The 19,371-nt window shown below is 44.2% G+C and overlaps 1 protein-coding gene across 1 annotated transcript in view; it reads right to left on the bottom strand.

The window, feature by feature from the left end:
* IGF2BP2 (insulin like growth factor 2 mRNA binding protein 2) overlaps positions 1-19,371 on the bottom strand; it is a 66,085-nt gene that overhangs the window by 25,031 nt on the left and 21,683 nt on the right. Inside the window, exons 3-4 of the mRNA XM_083443297.1 lie at positions 3,232-3,280; positions 92-143 (exon numbers count right to left, since the gene is read on the bottom strand). Coding sequence (XP_083299423.1) covers positions 92-143; positions 3,232-3,280 — 101 coding nt within the window. The remainder of the gene's footprint in view (positions 1-91; positions 144-3,231; positions 3,281-19,371) is intronic.

Genomic DNA, 19,371 nt, shown 5'->3' with positions numbered 1-19,371 from the left:
TTATATATAAGCACTTAAAGCTATATGAAAGGCTCAAGATGCCTGAATAAAAACCAACGATAAGAGTGAGAGTAGCAAGACATTTCCTTACCTTGTTCCACATTCTCTACCGTCCCATGCTGAGCTAAAAGACCATCTAGTACCTGAAAAAGAAACCAGGATGCACCACGTGAGGGGAAATAGTTTGGATGAATGAGGCACAAATTTTGTCTCAGAACGTTCTCAGAACCATAACAAACCAGTGATCAATGCATGTCTCTTAGGCTCCAAGCCTGTGGGAAGAGACAATTGTTTCATCAAGGATTTCAGAGCCGTAATAATGTCTGAGTAATTTGCCTTTACCTTTGTAGGCTAGAACTATTCCCAACATTTGTTTAAAGGGATTTGGTGTAGTTGCAAGCATGAAATGGCTTTCTGAAGCAGAACCTAACAAAAAGTCCTAGACTTCTCTCAATAATCAGTCACAGCTAGGCCAATAAATTAACCAAGGGTCAGAACTGGATCAGTCCTTGGCTCTAACATATATTTGGTAGCACAGAGATGGGGGAACTCTGGTCCTCTGCAGGTCGTCAGACTCCAACTCCCATCAGGCCCAGCCAGCATGGCCAATGATCAGGGGTGATGGGGGTTGTAATCCTGCGACATCTGGAGAGCCACAGGTTGTCCACTTCAGCTGCTGCACGAAGAGGAGAGTGGGACTGCCTGAGAGACTTAGTAACTAAACCAGCAACTTGCTTTTTTAAAAGTCAGCCAGGCAGGTTATTCTAAAATTATTTCCTGTCCTACAGGGAAGTCTGGCATGAGCATAACTCACTGAGGGTCTAACTTCAACATGTTGCGCATAGGGGCGAATTCAGTCATGGGAGGTCTTGCTTCAGGCCATGAGATTGGGCACAGGAGGTCCTCTTTGTGCACTGCAAAAATATGGCTCTACAAAGATGCATCCTAGTCACCTTGGCTAACAGCCATAGCAGTAAACCTCCAGGAAGCATTAAAAGTGTGACTCTTCCCTCCTAAAGAGCCACAGGCACAGATTGTCAGGAAGCACCCTTCCCAGAACTAAAAATTTAAGCTGTCCTGTTCATCCAACACCTGAAGCCAGGAATTCAACCACCTGACTTACTGCCAGTGAGTCATGTGAACTTCTGTACTGAAGCAGCAAGGGGGCCTTCTAATCAGAGCCTTGTCATCGTCCTTGTGGGAATGAGGATGACTAAGAAAAACAACTAACGCCATGTAGTCATTCCTGATGCTCTGCACCCAGTGTGTAACAAGCAAGCTTATGCCTTATGGCTGACAGGATCAGCATAAGAGGCCCCTTCAGCAAAAGTTCCTGTACCCCAAAAGGCTCCCCCCCCCAAAAAAAGATGCATTCTGGAAAAATCTTTCTATAACCCTTGAGACTAAGGAACCCTAGGCTTTCACATCACACTGCCTCATCATGTGTGCTGTATTGAAGGATCCAGAGTCAGACCTTCCCAAAGCAGGGTGTCAACGGAGCAGATAAAGCCCCAGGTGATGCTCACAATTTTTTGTCCAGGCCCAGATGTTCTACCTTGTTGATATAGGCTGTTCTTATTCAGGGGCACCAACTTGGCTCCCACACTGAGGGGGCGTGGTCACGTGATGCGTCACATGACGATCTTTGCTTCACTCATCACAGCTGCAGCCCAGCTCCTGGGCTGCGACTGGGGCGCATGGAGGGCACCTGGTGGTCATAGGGCAGCTCCCTCAATATTGGGGGGCACTGCTCCCTGCCAAAAAACATTGGGGGAGCTGAACCTCCCTATACCCAAAACATGGACAATGCACATTGCTTACTATTTGGATCACAAACTTCCACTGGATTCTTTTGGTAGGATGTGGCCACCGCAAGAGGTCGTTTAAGATGTCCTTGCTATGTGATAAACATCCCCCCCCCCCCAATTTCTCCTGTTGCATTTATTTATTAAAACATTTGAATCCCACCTTTCCACTGAGAGGCCATGGCAGCCAACATCAAACAAATAAAAATGATGTAAAGATTATTTTTTAAAAAAACAAGCAACGAGCAAATCACTAAAAAAAAAAAAGCAATGAAAATCACAAAGGTACAAATATGCTGGATATCTGGAAAGAGAATGGGTTTCCAATGCAAAGCGAGATCCCTGATCACATGTTCCTCTTTCCATAGCAGCAGGCCACATATCCTATAGGGGCATGGTTGTTGGGGTTTTTTTGTGTGTATGTAGGCTTCAAATATAGTGTGAAACTAAGATTTCCCATGAAGAGAAACCTTTTTACCACCAACTGCCCTGTGGGAAGGATCCTGATTTTCTTTACTATATCAGTACTGTTTCCTCTTTTGTTTCGTTTTTAAATGCAATTTAATGTTTCCTCTCAGCTGCTTTGGAAGGATTCTTATCCTGAAAGCCAGGATAGAAATAATTGTAATGAAATGAATGTTAAAAAACTGAATGAGATAATTAAGTCCTAAGGGGGGAACGTAAGGTGGGACTGTATGTTCATAATAGGCACTGCAGGCCACTCCCCAGTTTTATTCAGTTTTGAGAAGAAAAATCAGGCGGCTGATTTTAAAAAGCTGTAAGGGACTACACAGACCACCTGCAAGACAGAAGTCATTAAACTCTGTTTGGGCACTTTGGTGTGCTTCTCTGTCAACACCACTCTCCACACACCAGGGATGGGGAATCTATGGTCCTTCAGATGCAGATGGACTACATTTCCCATGACCCTTGTCCACTGGCCATGCTAGCTGGCGGTAGTGGGGAGTTATGAGTCCTACCACATCAGGAAGGCCACCTGGACCCTAAATCCCAATTTAGCTAAAGAACGTCTAGTCAATGAAGAAGTGGCAGCCAATGACGATTTCATTATCTGGAGGACACTTGCTGCAACACCCTGGATAACTTTAGCACAAATATATCGTGAGCCTTTAAAAACCCATGATCTTAGCATTTTGAACCACTGCATTATATGCTGTGTATTTTTATACTTGTGGGAAAACTACATTTCTCTCTGTCTCTCTGCTGGAAATGTTTATGCTGCAATTTCTTTTTTATGATATTGTGGTTTTAATATTGTATTATTTTTTTATTAGATGTTGTCAGCTGCCCAGAAAACCATGTTACTGGGTGGCCTGGTTAAATGCCGTAAACAAGTAAGAAAATAGACTTATTTTCTTATGGGAAAGGAGGTAGCAGGAAATAATAAAACCTTCTGTACACTTACCTCCCACTGTAAATGAGGGGGAATGTTCCGGATCTGAATCTTCCTGCTCCTGTAAAGATATAAAGTCCCCAAAAGTGAAGATCACATGAGTCACGGGACAAGAAATTGCTTTCTGGAGCTTGTTTGGAGGTTCTAGCAGGGAAGCGCAGCTATCGTATACCCTTGACCGAAGAATGGTACACTCCTTCTATCTGGGATGGTCGTCCTCTTCCACCGAGCGCGCAGCTTCGGGAGGGACGTACATGGAGCGGTGAGGGAGGAAGGGGACACCTGCCTAGCCAGCCAGATCAGCCGAATCAACCCTGGAGATCAATGGGGTGACAGATGTCGCAGCCAGATCGCCCTCACATCCATACCTCACATAGCTGAGAGATAACTAGGACAGCACAGTGAACCCTTTTTACAACCCCCGCCCCCCAGGTTGTTCCTTAACAGTAGCCAGGCATATGAAGAGCTGGTACAAACTATAACTTCTCCATCTATTGTCTTCCACACCCTGAAGCACAATAAATGTTTGGGATTCTCAGCAACCCAGCTTCAACAAGTGAAAGTCAACATCAGGAGTGAAACCCAAAATTAATCCATTTGGATATTTAAGAAAATGGATGTTGTGACTTTCATCAACCCCTGCCAGCTATACTATCCAAATTTCAAATGTGCTTTTCTTGTATTCATCAACTGCTTTCACATCAATATATGAATAAATTACAGTTCAAGCTTATGCATATGTACTCAGAGGAAAGCCCCATTAAATTCCATGAAACTTACTCCTAGTTAAGTGTGTATAGGATTACATACTTAGTGATCCTGGCCCAAACTTGAACTGGGAGGCATACTCAAAATATAAGCTTCACTTTCCTTCATTAACAGCTGAGTGCTATGTTCATTAAGGGAAAAGCCAGGTATGGGACAATACTTTACTTACAAATGGATTGCACAGCACTATGGAAAATGCTCCAGAACCCAAATAGTTTTATCAAGCATTGGGAATCTGAAATTAGGGAGAAACTAAGTTTGAGTAGTACATTTTGGCATGCACTGAACTCTACTGTCGCAGTAAACAGGCAGTAAAGCTGAGGTGAGACCTGACTTAAAGGCAAATTACACAAAAGGTGTGACAGTCAGCACCCAGTAACTCCTCACCACTGGGCTGCTTCATAAACATCCCCAACCCCAGGGCATCATTTAGGGAAGGCAAGAGGAGGCTGTCCACTCCCTCCTGTGCTTCAGACAACGTATGACTATTCCTCAGAACTATTAGGGGATTTTAGAAAGAGTGCTGGAATTCTTTTCCTTCTCTATTAATTGTGAAATTAGTGACTGAAATTAAGTGAAGCATGGGAGCCACTGCATTCCTCATTCGTAAATGCGAGTCACTTCCTTTTTATTGGAGAAGAATGTGGAGGGAAAGACAGTGGCCTGAGTGTTCAGGTTGGGCAGGCCGTTCCCATCTGGTTTGCCCCTGCGCTGGGTCTTTGTGGAGTGCTGCCTAGCCTTAGGCCTGGGGTTTTAGCACTGGCCGCTGCATTAAAACAAGCTAACAAGTAGTGACTGACCTTCAAACCTTCTAACACATGGAAAGGGCTCCACAAAAATTATGAGCTCATAATAGAAAAGGAAAACTGGGTAAGTGCAGGAGTATTAACTCCCTGAGCCATTTCACACACGGGTATTGGGAAAACCATTTATGGCTGTGTATACCATCTGCTGTTGCTTTTTAAACTTATGTGGATTTTTGTGTGTTTGTGTGGGTTTATTTGTAAACCAATGTTGTTGTTTTTAATGAAACTGCAGTATAGAAGTACTTTGATAGATGATAGATAGATAGATAGATAGATGTGTGAACATTGCACAAGAACATGCACACCCATCAAAGCAAACTTGTCACAATGTTTATATACAATAGAATGAATGGATATTCTTTGTAACCCTGTACACTCATTGCGGAAAAATTTGGGCTGCCAGTTTAGGGTTGTTTGGGGGAAAGTGGGGGAAGATTCATATCAAGCCTGGACTGGAGGCCTCAACAAAGCAAAGATTAAACTGCAAAACAAACAAACAACTAATTTATTTTAAGACCATGTGTTGCAGCTCCATCTCCTTTGGTGAGAAGCAGTGATTGCCTGTGTGTTAACAGGTATAATAATAATAATAATAATAATAATAATAATAATAATAATTATACCCCACTCATCTGGCTGGGCTTCCCCAGCTACTCTGGGCGGCTTCCAACAAAATATTGAAATACAGTAATGCATCAAACATTAAAAGCTTCCCTAAACAGGGCTGCCTTCAGGGAAAGCAAATGTGCTGATATTACTGCTGCGCCAGCCTTCCCCAACCCAGCACCCTCCAGATGTTTTGAGCTACAACTCCCATCAGCCACAGGCAGCATGTCTGCAGCTGAAATCCAGTGAAGCTGAATGTCAGGCAATTCAAGACATCTAAAAGTAATCACTTTTTCCTGTAGCACATAATTAAACTAGGGAGCTTGCTCCCACGAGGGGCAGTGATGGCCACCAATTTGGATGCTTTTAAAAGGGGATTAGACAGATTCATGGAGGATAAGGGTATCAATGGCTCTTTAGGCTCATCAGGCTTCTGAACACTAGTTGCTGGAAATGGCAGGAGGGGAGAGTGTTCTTGTGCTTGGGGCCTGCTTGTGGGTTTCCTACAGGCCTGTGGGTGGCCACTGTGAGAACAGGATGCTGGGACAGATGAGCCATGGGCCTGATCCAGCAGGCTCTTCGTATGTTCTTATTTAAACACATGCAGGGCATTGGGTTGGAAGAGCTGTCCGAGGTCACAGGTGGGATGCAGAAGCCAGGGATGCTACTAAAGAGATACAACATGCTGTTGTGCATTCCCCAGTTCACATGCAATAAATTTGCAATGCAAATATTACTTTCAGCGAGGAAATCCTATGTTTTCCACATCGGGGACTTTCAAACCTGCTAGCCCAAGGCCCAGTTGGCTGAAAATGGCTGAGGCCCTCTAGTCTCAAAATGGTGGTAGATGTAGGAAGAGTCTGCGCACAATTATTGACATAACTTTCTACTAATTTCTAATCCATCTTTGCAAATTGCTATATTCTTTGCCACAGTGGCAATGAGTTCCATCGTTCATTTTTCTTCAAGCCAAGTGCAGACATTTGCTCTGAAGCTATTGTGGCTTTTTGGATCCAACGGGAAAGGCTTTTCTTTTATACTTGTACCTTTCCATCCCCATACGCATCCCAAAGTATTGCTACCCATCTTCTGTAATTTCCTCTCCCATTCTCTTTCCACACTGAGATAATCCCTTATATCCTCCTCCCCAAAGGAAATGACACACTTGCCAGCTTCTTCACCCCTCCTCCCTGGTCCTGTTACATTCAGTTCTTTCTCCTATATCAGCTTTCGTCTCTTGCCCCCTTCCAGCAACAGAGAAGCTCTATCAGAGATCTTCCTCGTATGCGTAACGGAACAGTTGCCAACAACCTTGCATGAGCCAAACGACAAGTAAACAGGAGTGAGCAGCTGAAATTGGCCGGGGGGATATTCTGCTGAATCTCTTCTTGTTTCTCACACTGGGGAGTGGGGAAATCATAGAAACATTTGCCTGTGCCACTGGGTCAAAAGAGACACAACAGTTGCCACAGGCAGAGTGCTTGCATGTGTCAATGTTCTACCCACACACCGTACCATAAATGCACTTTCGTTATGTGAGCCACCCCTTTCGCCTTTATGGCTAACACACCAGCAATATTTGACACTCTAGGTAACTTCTATGAACACTGATTTCTCATTCTACCAGATTACAAAAGGTGAGTTAACTTCCTCACAGGTTCTGCAGCCAATCCCAAATTGTGATAATTGCATTCTCTCTCCTGACAGCAGCAGTGCTCATTCAGGGAAAACTAAAACATAATTCCCCAACAGCAGATAACAGTAAGCTAAGAGCTCAAGCGCAGTCTGAACTGAAAATTCAGGTTCCACTTTCATTTTCTCAGAAATCAAATGTATCCGAACAATGGAAAATGTCTTTATACAGTGACGGAAATATTAGTGCAAATGGTGAAACATGAAGCCAGTGGCAAATCCAATTTTCTGCCTGCCAATAATTCACTGAACATTAGTCCTCTCATGGATTTCTATGTGGGGTAAATATACACCATGTTTAGTCATCTGCTACAATGGAGAAGACTGGCCAACATTCCCATTCATGTGACTCAGAAGCCCAAATCTTTAGAGTCTTATTCCACATGTCTGAAGTACAGGGTGATGTGAGACAGGATAGCCAACTCTGTCAGTGGCCAATCCATCTGGCTGTGAAATACTTACATAAGTATGAAGAATTTGTGACCTGCATCTGCTTCTTTGCCTTTTCCCTCCTCATCTCCTTTCCTCCTTTTGTACCATGTCTATTAGTTTCTGCTCACAGTTACACAACTGCCATTGTTTTCTAGCTGCATATATACCATACATTTAAACCACACTTAAAGCACCTTACTTCCTCCGAAGAATCCTGAAATTACCCACTAGAGCTACAATCCTCAGTACCCTTAAACTACAGTTCCCAGGAATCTTTGGGGGAAGTTGTATCCTTTAAAATGCTAGCACACTTTTTATGCTTTAGTACTTTTGCTTCCCTAAGTTGTTTCAATGCCTGGTAGATTTTCAGTTCATTTCTCAACTCTCCAATACATAAAACAAATGATACCACATGCACCATTCATTCATTCATTCATTCATTCATTCCTCACCCATCTGGCTGGCCACCATGCTTATTGCCTGTGAAACACATTCGTTATATTTTCTTGCTTGCAAGGAAGGTAAGCAGCCCTTGAAACGTTTAAGGACGCTTCTAGATTGTAGCTCTTTTCAGAGAGGTTAGATCAGATGCTAGGCAAAATCAGGTTATGCACTTACAGTTGATTGGGAGGTCTTGGGCAACAGACCCCCCTGGAAAGTGTGGGATAACACTTGCTTTGAAATATCATTTAACCTCTCTGCAAACAAATCAGAACAAATGCTCATTAAATGGCCAATGTCATCTTATCTCCCTGCAAACTAATTAGGATGAATGCTCAATAAGGAGGTCATCTGGAAGAGACTAAAGACTCAAAGAGAATCACAAGCACAACTCCTGAAGCAACAGAAACTCATCTGGAACCTATGCTGAATCCCATTGTTCCAAACCAGACAACATTTCAGAGGTTAAACTAGGATTTTGACATCAGTTTACCTTAGATTCATGAGAGGAAGCAGTTTCAAAAGCCCCATCAGTAACCTACTCTACATTGTATCATGTTGAAATAGGTACTGTGGAAACATTTCATTATCAGCAAAAGCTGTACATCTAGGTTTGATGACTCTGCGAAGTGTTGCTAACTGCCAAGAGGCAAAGCTTCACACTTTAAGTCACATATCAGTGCAATGGCACTGGTTTCAAATTATGTTGGCAAAGGACCAGCCTGATGCAGTCCAGGCCACATTCAGTCTTAATTTTGTCCTTGTACAACCCAACAGGAAGGAGGATGGGGTCAAAACTAGAAGTAGTTGGTTGTCCGCCTGTTGCTGGTCTCCCTGCCTTCCACCCTACCAGTTGCAATGGGCACTAGCCACCACTCCAAATAACTTAATTTGGTTTTAAGGTGGCAAATGAAGGGTCATGAAAGGAGAGCAGAAATGAAGACTGGAGGGAGAGGGAGAGATTAGCTAAAGGCAAACACAGTCAAAATGCTGTTAGGGCTTTCTTACCACTCATTCAAGTGGGTGTGTTTTCTATGGTTTTAACATTCAATGCCAGCTCTCATAAGTTTAGCCTGACTCAAAGCTCCATCACTGTGGAAACACAAGGGCAATGTCAAGGTGCAAGCATGAGTCCATTTGCATCACCAGTGAGATGGAGGCTTCTAAGCAAGACGGGAAAACAATGAAAGCACCTGTTTTAGTGTTGCATCAAATGAATCAATAAACTCTGCTCAAGCATACTTCCCATTACTCAGCCAGAAGCAGAGTATGAAAAGTAAACAAGCACAGCCCACCACACTGGAACACCACCCAAACTACCCCTTCCTCCCAAGCACCCCAGTGCTACCTCACTCACTCCTTGCTGAAGGTCTGCCAAAATAAACAAACCTACAAGTTGTAAATGAATACATCGGGTAGCAATGTTCAGCCTAGGCTTCTCCGGATTCTGCATCCTCTGTAATAGATGTGTCATGAGAGAACCTGGGACCACTTCCCCTCCATCAGAGTTAGTCCAAATGTTGTTTGACTCCAACTCCCATCAGCCCAAGCTAGTATAGCCAATGGTCAGGAATGGTTGGAATTGTAGTCCAATTAATGATTGGAGGGTCACATGTTTCCCATCCCTGCTGTTGAAGTACTAGAGGGAAACTGTTGCTCTACTTGCTTTCCTGCACATGCAGAGTTGCCTATCAGAGTTGGAGAAAGCAAAGCCAGAGGTATCACTGACCCAGTGGCAGGTATTACTTGATGAGGAATGGGCAGTAATAAATCTTTGATATAAAGAACTCAACATGTGATCTGAGTCACCTCTTGAATAAGACCACACATCCATCCTTCTAACTTGCCAATGGAGGGAAGCATTTCTCGAAAACACCAGCAGAGAAAAGAAACACAAGGCAGCACCCATTTTAAAATAATTTGTAGCAGAGAGCTGCACACTGCTAAAGTCTATTTGTTCCACACTTCAGCCCCCTCTAGGCTTCTTTTACAACGTCTGCAGCAGCAGCAGCAGCACAGATTACATGGTGTGAAAATAAAATCCGAAAATAAACCAGTAAGGCCATTTTTTAATTTTTAAGGCCTCCTGGAAAAGTTAGAAATTGATGGAACTGTTGCAGAAAACTGGGTGGGAAATCCAAACAACAACTATGGGTTTGAGTTTTACCGCATTGCAAGTGGAGCCGAAAAGAATGATGAAAGACTTTAGACAGTACTGTTTTCTTTCATGTGGCAAGTGAGAGGTATTTAATAGTTTTCAGCTTGATGGCAATGCCCATAAGGAGAATAGTATTGACTGATCAATTTGAAGCATACTGAACACCTGGCAAAAATGTTACGTATAGGTTCTTTATTAGTGTTCAGAGTGAAGCACAAGTCCATACGTGACCAATTTAAAGCTTTTAGCACAAACTTGTGAATTGGGGGCAGTGGGCTGTGTGAATCACTTACTAAAGATTGCATCGGGAGATCAAGAATGAGATCAAGATTACTGAGAGAGAATTATATAACCCTGGAATGTTCAATAGATGTATGCAGGGCAGCAGCAGCAGCAGCAAAGCAGTGGAGGAGACTGAGTGACAGAAGACAAACAAATGGGCAAAAAAGTACTTTTTTTTTTTTTAAAGGACAGAGCTTCAGGGGGAGCCCCAGCACTAAAACAGGGTATGCAGAAGTAGCAAAGGCACACTATGTATATGCCATCACCACAAATTCCTCTACATGTAGGAAAGAAGGACGAAAATGTGGCTAATGGAAATGTATGATCCAAGTGTGTGCTCAAGACACACCTTTTAGTAAACAACTCTCATCACAATGCAACAAACTCTTCACAATGCAACTCCAAAGCATCCCTTCCCCCTTACTCTACAAATGCACACAAAGCACACCCATTGATAAATCCTGACAGCACACCTTTCCCCCCCACAGAGCTGCAAATTCAGTGCCTTTCCCTACCCCAGAAGTCAGAAAATATAAAAGCATTTGCTTGGAGGAGGGGACCCCAAAGAAGAACATAGGAGACTACCATAGGAGATCAGTGCTTCATCTAGCTCAGCACTGACAGTGGTTCTCCTTGCTAGCCACACACAGAAATACTGGGGAGTCAACCTGGGACCTGACCACTGAACTACAGCCCATCCTTACAAACTGACTAGGCAAGCTCATCCCTTCCCCCTCCCCACCCCATTTAGGGAGATAAGCATCATGCATTTTGCAACAGGGCATGAGCATCTAGGCAGCAACTGTCAACAAGGTCTGCCCTAACAGACCACTGCACACCAGTCTCTTAAAAAAAAAGTTTGCTCTCCTGCGAGAGAGACAGAACATCTCTCTTAAGGAGAGAACAGTGAACCTCAGGTGGTTTGATTTCAAAAGCATTTTCTATCCTGCCACAAGAGGGCACGCAGCCCATTATTTCAGCACAGGGGAGTCTAGATACAATAGGGTTTTTTTAAAAAACCACAAACAGCATTTGCATTGAACCCACCAATTTGGCAGGTGATTGTTAGAGTTAGTGGAGTTTTGCCTTAGTCCTTCAAATGACAAGTTTTATGGCACAACTGGCTTTGCATGTATCGAAACTGAAGGACTCGGTGAATGTTATTCTATTTATAAATCTCATTCTCTTTTTTTTAAGAAAACCACTGAGCAATTAAATTTAAAGTGTATGCTTACGCAGATACATACATTGTTCACCAGCACGCTTTACTCACAGGTAAACCCTAGTAACTGCTGGTGAAAGTCCATGCTTCTTACGAGAGTAAAGGTAAAGGTAAAGGTACCCCTGCCCGTACGGGCCAGTCTTGACAGACTCTGGGGTTGTGCGCCCATCTCACTCAAGAGGCCGAGGGCCAGCGCTGTCCGGAGACACTTCCGGGTCACGTGGCCAGCGTGATATCGCTGCTCTGGCGAGCCAGAGCCGCACATGGAAACGCCGTTTACCTTCCCGCTAGTAAGCGGTCCCTATTTATCTACTTGCACCCAGGGGTGCTTTCGAACTGCTAGGTTGGCAGGCGCTGGGACCGAACAGCAGGAGCGCACCCCGCCGCGGGGATTCGAACTGCCGACCTTTCGATCGGCAAGCCCTAGGCACTGAGGCTTTAACCCACAGCGCCACCCGCGTCCCGATACTCTTACGAGAGTACTAGCAGTTTAACATTGCTTTTCTGCTGGAACTGATATTTCTCTTGTGGGTACAATCTTGTTTTGAAAGATGGCTCAGGAGTATGATGGGGGTTGATTTACCTTTTTCTTGAAAATAAATAGTTGGGTAGACTGCTCTCTTTCCCCCCACCCCACCCCTCTGCATTCCTTTGCAAAAAGTGATAGGCACTATTTTTCTTCTTAAATTCAGAGGAAAGACAGAAAGAAACAACCAACAGCCCTATAATGCTCACTGGTGTGAACATACAAGCTGTACACAAGTCAAACACTTTCCTGCGGAAACTAATGTGGTTAACATACTACGGTAGTGCATTTGCACCTGTCTTTTCAAACTAACAAACAGGAATAAATATTCCTTTTTGGTTTCAGTTTCTGCCCCAGTGAAGGGAATCCTCAGAGAAAAATAAACAAAAGAAGGGCCAAACAACTCTTATTCTTGGCCCTATGATTTTTATTTTAAAAAGATAACACACATTACTGAGGCCTTTGCCCCTCACTGCTGGTTAAGCCTTTTCTAAGAAGATGTTAGTCCTAACAACAACACAAGTATTCATAGGAAATATTAATATGTCTTCCCAAACATTTCCTTAGTAACCCTTGCAACATTGCAAGACAGCCCAATATTATCCTCCTGTTGCAGAAAAAGGAATTGGGGTGCGGGTTGAGGCAAAAAATAAAATAAAAAATGGTTGGCCTACGGCAACCAAATGAATTCACAGGTGTGGTGGGAGAGACAGAGCATTTGAACCAGGTAGCCCACAGCAACTAACAGTATACCATAACACTTCTCAAAAGTTGCCATCTTCTGATTTTCAGTGAGCTAACATGGACCAGTAAGATACAGAGAGCCAGTAAAAAATGGGAGTTTTCATCTCTTAGCTCCAGATCCTCTTCTGTAAAATGGGAACAATTATCTCACCTAACATTTTTGTGAGGCTGAATGGAGACATGAGGTGGTCTTACGAATCTAAGTGATGATGATCTAATTTAAACCACAGAACTTTTTGGGTGTTTGTTTCTCCACACAAATAGCATCTTGAGCAGGAGAATATGGAGATGGGCATGCTTTCCCTCCCCACTCCCATCTGCAGTGAGAAACCTGGTCTACTTGTACAGGCTCCCCACACATTTAAGTACCCTGGGAAATCAGCTAAAATGCTCAACTGAAGCAGGCTCCACACTGCAAACAGTCGCCATTCAGCTTGTGGCAGGTGGCAACAGTGGGGTGAGCACACTTGGCCCTCATTCCAGCTTTCCGCAATGTTGATCACATGGAAAAGCACTCCTGGAAAGGACTAATGTCTGCGGAGAAAAGTGTCTCAGCTTAACAAAACAGATACATACATACTTCCCAGTTCCCTTTGCTATCCTTTTGAGGAAGAGCTCAGTGGCAGAGGACATACTTCTGCATGCAGGAGGCCCTCCCCAGGGAGGTCTGGGAAAGAGTTCCTTTCTGAAATCCTGGGAAACTGCTGCCACTTGATGTGCACTGTTCTAAGCTAGATGGACCAATGGCCTGACTCCTTGTCATGGCTTCTCTAAAGGCACTGACATAGCCTTCATTCAGCTGATGCACCCATTCACCATCAAGACAGAGATATTCCAATACGAAGGGAAGCTGCAAAGAAGAAGAAAGCTATGAAGAGATCCTTTTTCAGACAACAGCATGTGCCCATCTGCAGAACAAGGCATAGCTCCCATCCAGGCCCAGACAGCTTGCTAGGAATGAGAGGAGGAGGAGTCTGACATCACAGGGCATGCTGGCCAGCTGCATGGCAGCACTGAAGACACTTAAGGAAATGAGTCAACCTCCACGCCATCTGCAGAGGCTGACAGTCCTACAGTGGAAGCGTCCACAAACAAACAGGTCCAAAGGGCAAGAGGAAGGGGATGAGGAAACTATGCAAATCTTTACTATCAGGAGGTTTTTTGTTTTTGTTTTTTTTAAAGCTATCTCTGAGAAGCGCCTGCAGGGGAAGGGGGTATTGATGGAAGGAGGTTCCCTTTGCTAGCTCCTGGCCTTCCCAAGTTATATTCCATAGATAAAACATCAGCATGACATTTGAGCTTTTCTACTACAGTGGTGCCTTGCAAGACGAAAAGAATCCCTTCTGTGAGGCAACCCTATTAGCAGATTAGCAGATTAGCGGCTATTAAAGGCTTAAGGGATTAGCGGATTAGCTGCTAAAAGGCTATTAGCAGCTTAGTGCTTTAGAAAAAGGGGGTGGGGAGCGAAAAAAAATCGCAAGAATCGCAAGACATTTTCGTCTTGCGAAGCAAGCCCATAGAGAAATTCGTCCTGCAAAGTGCATTGAAAAACGGAAAACCCTTTCATCTAGCGGGTTTTCCGTCTTGCGAGGCATTCGTCTTGCGGGGCACCACTGTATTTTGGTAGCACGTTTCACTGTCTAAAATGATTTTACAAAATTTCTCCGTTTATCCTCAGAGACGTGTTATTTTTTTCCTGGACAGCAAAGATTGCTTTGGCAGAGAGAGAGAGAGAGAGAGAGAGAGAATGATTATATAAAAGAAAATGCATAAACAGATGCATTCACACACTAACCACTCCAGGCTCCTCCTAGACTAGGTTTGCAAATGAGTATTTAAGATCAAAGTTGTGAAACAGAGACACTCAAGATTGAAGCTAGTCTATAACACTTTCCCAGCGGAATATGCAAGAGAAACTCATCTAAAGCTCCACAGCCGAACAAGGATTTAAGCCTGGACCTTGAAACTCAACATTTGCTCTACCAGAGCATACTGACTAGATTAGTGAACCCGGTGCCCTCCTGGTTCTCCAGCTAGCACGGCAGTTTGCTGTTCAGAGTTGGAGTCCAAAACATCTAGAGGGCATCAGGCTGGCAACTGAAAGAAGATCATCTCTCCACTCCATCAGAACAAATACTTAGGCCCTGACTCCTTTGGGCAGATTTCCCCAAACTGATGCCCTCCAGATGGGCTACAACTTCCATCAACCTCAGCCAGCATGGCAGAACCACTGCATGTTGACCAATAGGGAGAAAAGTTGTCCAACTGCAGCTTGATATAGCTTCAAGTATTCATCTGCACTGGAACGACATTAAAAAAAACACTGTTCCTCTAATGTGGAAACCATTTTTTGTCATCACAAATAAGCTAAAAAAACATAACGAACCTCTAGACCAGATATTACGTTCAGAGGAATGATAATACCAGCACTGGGCTTCCATGCTTGCTGACTACTCGTCCAGTCTCTTCTTACCTGTAACATATACAGTGGTGCCTCGCAAGACGAAAAGAATCCATTCCGTGAGTCTCTTCGTCTAGTGTTTTTCCGTCTTGCAAAGCAAGACCATTAGCGGATTAGCGCTATTAGCGGTTTAGCGGCTATTAAAGGCTTAAGGGATTAGCGGATTAGCTGCTAAAAGGCTATTAGCAGCTTAGTGCCTTAGAAAAAGGGGGTGAGGAGCGGAAAAAAACCCCAGGAATTGCAATACATTTTCGTCTTGCAAAGCAAGCCCATAGCAAATTCGTTTTGTGAAGCACCTCCAAAACGGAAAACCCTTTCGTCTAGCGGGTTTTCCGTCTTGCGAGGCATTCGTCTTGCAGGGCACCACTGTATAGGTCTTTTCCCCTCTCTTCCTTTTGTCTCACCCACTGAAATCATACACATCTTCTACCGCTTTTCAAATGGGCTGCATTTCAGTACTAAATGCTGAATAAATGGCAGCAGGAAAATACTTCATGCCTTGCTCCTTAAAGACCTAGCTTCAAATCATCACATAAGACGCAGGACATCCTAAATGGTCTAAATGAAACTAGAATTCTAAAGTACACACCCACATAGGCACGGATAAAGGCCAGAATGATCACAGACTGTGGGAGGCAAGCGCTTCTGGGGAGATGCTTGTGCAGAAAGGAATTCAACAGTGCAGTGATAACCATATAAACACTGTTTGATCATCACCAATGTATGAATCAGTGCCAAGGTGTGCACTTGCAAGTTTGCTGCAGTTGATGTCAAAGGGTTTGTCAAGCTGCAGGGTGCTACTAAGCATGATGGTTTCTGATGCATCAGCATAATTCATGCTTCTTCAGAATTATTTCCTGAAAGTATTCCAGCTATTCATCTAATGCTCCCTGTGACAAGCTGAACAGAAAGGCCTCTGGTAAGCAGCAAGGATACATCATATCTTGGCTTGGAAAGATAAACCCAGCAGGCCTTAACAACACTTAGGCCAATCCTGGGCATTGTACTAGCACATTACTAGAGTAAAAATGGGAAGTCTGGTTCTGTGGAGAAGTGGGTTTGCTGTGCAAGAGATCCAAATCAAAATCAGCCTGAATGTGCCAGACTGATAAGAGCAGGAGTCTGGAAATGCCTTTAGTTTTGAGGATTTATTATTATTATTAATGCTATTCTGGTTACAACTGTTCTAGCATGTATTCACTGGTTGGGATGCTAGAATAAATCCTATGGAAGAACACTTCTCTCTCTCTGTCTCTCTCTCTCTTTCTGCCCTTCAGGACAGATGTGCCTCACATTGGCTGGGAATGCATTCAATTAAATGATCGCTCTCCTTGGGCAGGGGGAATCCACAGTAGTAGGAACTCTGAAAAAGAGAAGGCCTTTCCCCATGCTTCTGTCTATTTTCCGAGAAAGGTGGCAATTTAATCTTGCTTGTTCCATTCTCAATGGATGAGAGGTTAAAGTGTTTTGCGCCCAGGTATCCATAGCACCCAATGTAAACGTACAAGGTAAGGTGACAAGCAGCCATCTCGCTGAATGTAGGGTCGACTCTTTGGTTTCTCCCAAGCCTGCGCTCTCAGCTTATTGTGAATACTATTGTTGTTATTTTTTTAGAGAGCAGAGTAAAAAAGGTTCACGTGTTAGACCTAATACATGGTTTGTTAAGAGCAGCTCAGCATGATGCATGACACAGAAAATGCCGTGACCTAAAAGAGCAGTGACAGAAAGATGAGAACACAGTTATTAAATATTTATATTATTGCAATGCTTGCAGGACAAAAATCTGACCTGGACCATGTATAAACTGTCCCTTTGGTCCACTGGAGAGTCTGCCTTTCCTGGTTTCAGCTCTGACTGCTTCACATTCAAATCACCTTAAACCCGTTTTAGAATCAGATGCAGGTATAAAAGGAAGGAATGGGGACAGAGCATAGCACAGCCATGTTCCTAAAGGAGTGATTACACACACTGCTTTGGTGCCCAAAATAAGAGACAAAATGAGCCAACTGGACGGCCTGATATGGCAGCAGCCAGTTCTGGCTTCCTCTCTCTTGCTCCACGTGCAGCCAGCAGTAAGTAGTGCTTGGCTCAAAACGTACCGAGTGCAGCTTCTAGATTTCAGCTTAATCGGCCATCTGGCTGCTTACACAGAAGCAACTGCAATTTGCCCAAATCTAGGCCTGGTCCCCGGGCAGAAATCAGGGTGTTCCAAACCAGAAATTAAATAATGAATTAAAACTAGTGATGAAAGACAATTTGGTGAACAGATCAAACCAGCAGTGTTAGAAGTTCAAGCGCTCAACATGCCTCTCCCCCGCCTGAAAAGAGATGCGTCCTCACCTGACAAATAAATGGCATCAGTGTTGCTGCCAAGCTATCTCTATTCAGGATCCAGACCAGACATAGGCAAACTCGGCCCTCCAGATGTTTTGGGACTACAATTCCCATCATCCCAAGCTAACAGGACCAGTGGTGAGGGATGATGGGAATTGTAGTCTCAAAACATCTGGAGGGCCGAGTTTCATCTCCCCACACCTTGCCATGGGTGCCGACTTGCTCTTCACATGGGGGGGGGGTTTGCACACCACGTGACACGTCCAGCCCCTGCCTAGTGCGAAAGCACTCATGCGCTATGCTGGGATGCACAACCATCCCCCCGCCCCCCTGCTACTGTGATGCCACTCGTGTGCCAGGTGGGAAATGAGGAGGGAAGCATGGGGTGGGGCTGGGGGCTCCTTCTGCCTGCGCAACATCAGGCAAATCCAGAAGGACATTGTCTGATCCAGAAGGCTATTCTTATGCTCTTGGCTGCATAAATATGACCATCCTTGTTTTCACAGTTATGATTTGTGATAATCTCCCAGTATTTCAAAAAACACAATTCAGAGACAATTAGCTTAGCCCGGCTTACCCCCCCACCTTGCTATGTTGCTTGCTTCAAATATATATTTCAAAGTCATTTTTTACTTTAGGGTTAAAATAGTCTATGAAGAATTGTATTTGCAATATTCAGAAGCCATCTCCAGCCCCTGTATGTGAACAATTGTCATATGCATTATAAAACCTCTCCATAATGCAAAAGCAGCCATTTCAGAATGGGAGAACTCACATGTTTCACTCCTCATGCCTGGTGCGCAAAGCAAGGCAGTCTGTCTTCACCAGCTTCCTCTTCCAGTCTTGCATTTTTGTTCCTTTACACCACATTGTCAGGCGCATTATTGTTTGGGAAGAACTGCTCAGGCACTTTTAGTGGCTTGAAACATAGCCGCTGAACAAAACTGAACTATGATCCCTCCTGGCTTGTAGCTTCCCATTCCTTTTCCTTCCAGTACTCATGCCCATCTCTGAAAGTGCAACATACGCTCACTAGCCCTCTTACAACACCAGGACTCCCCTCCACATGTACTATGAATGTGGGGTGGCGGCGGGGGCAGGTGCCATCCCCTCCCCCCATGAGGAAATGCACATTTGTCTCTTTGTATGTAAGGGTATACAGAGCGGCAGGACACACAGTCAGAAACCTTAAATAAACAAGGCCCCTTATGATGTGGAGGCCTGCCAATATGTGACAAGAATTCACGCAAACAGACGCATTCAATGTGTGGATAGGGGTAAAGCTTGGTCCCGCATATTCACTATATGAATGGAGAAGACCTGTTAACATCTGAAGTGGGCTACTTTCTAAAGAAAGTGTGTGGAGAGCATCCAGGCCATGGGCCAATCTCGGCATGTCCATTTGGTCCATAAGGCCATTTTCTCTGAACTATGCCCACTTGTCTGTCAATTGATGTCACTGGGTGACACCAGCTGATGGGCAGGGTTCAATATTGCTGGGCATGGTTTCACCAGTCTGTTCTCTGTGGGGAATGCACTGGTGAAGTAGAACCCTCCCTCTTACCTGCAGTGGGCAGGATTGCCCATTTATCAGTCTTCTGATAACATAGAGATTGACAGGTGAGTGTTCCTGCCCCCACAGGGTGGTGGTGGTGGAGAAAAGCAAACCCCTCTTCCAAA

Source organism: Podarcis tiliguerta, assembly GCF_965153285.1.
Source record: "Podarcis tiliguerta genome assembly, chromosome: 5".
NCBI classification, from domain to species: Eukaryota; Metazoa; Chordata; class Lepidosauria; order Squamata; family Lacertidae; genus Podarcis; species Podarcis tiliguerta.
The sequence above is the reverse complement of the archived record's forward strand: the minus strand, read 5'-3'. Positions and strand labels throughout refer to the sequence as shown.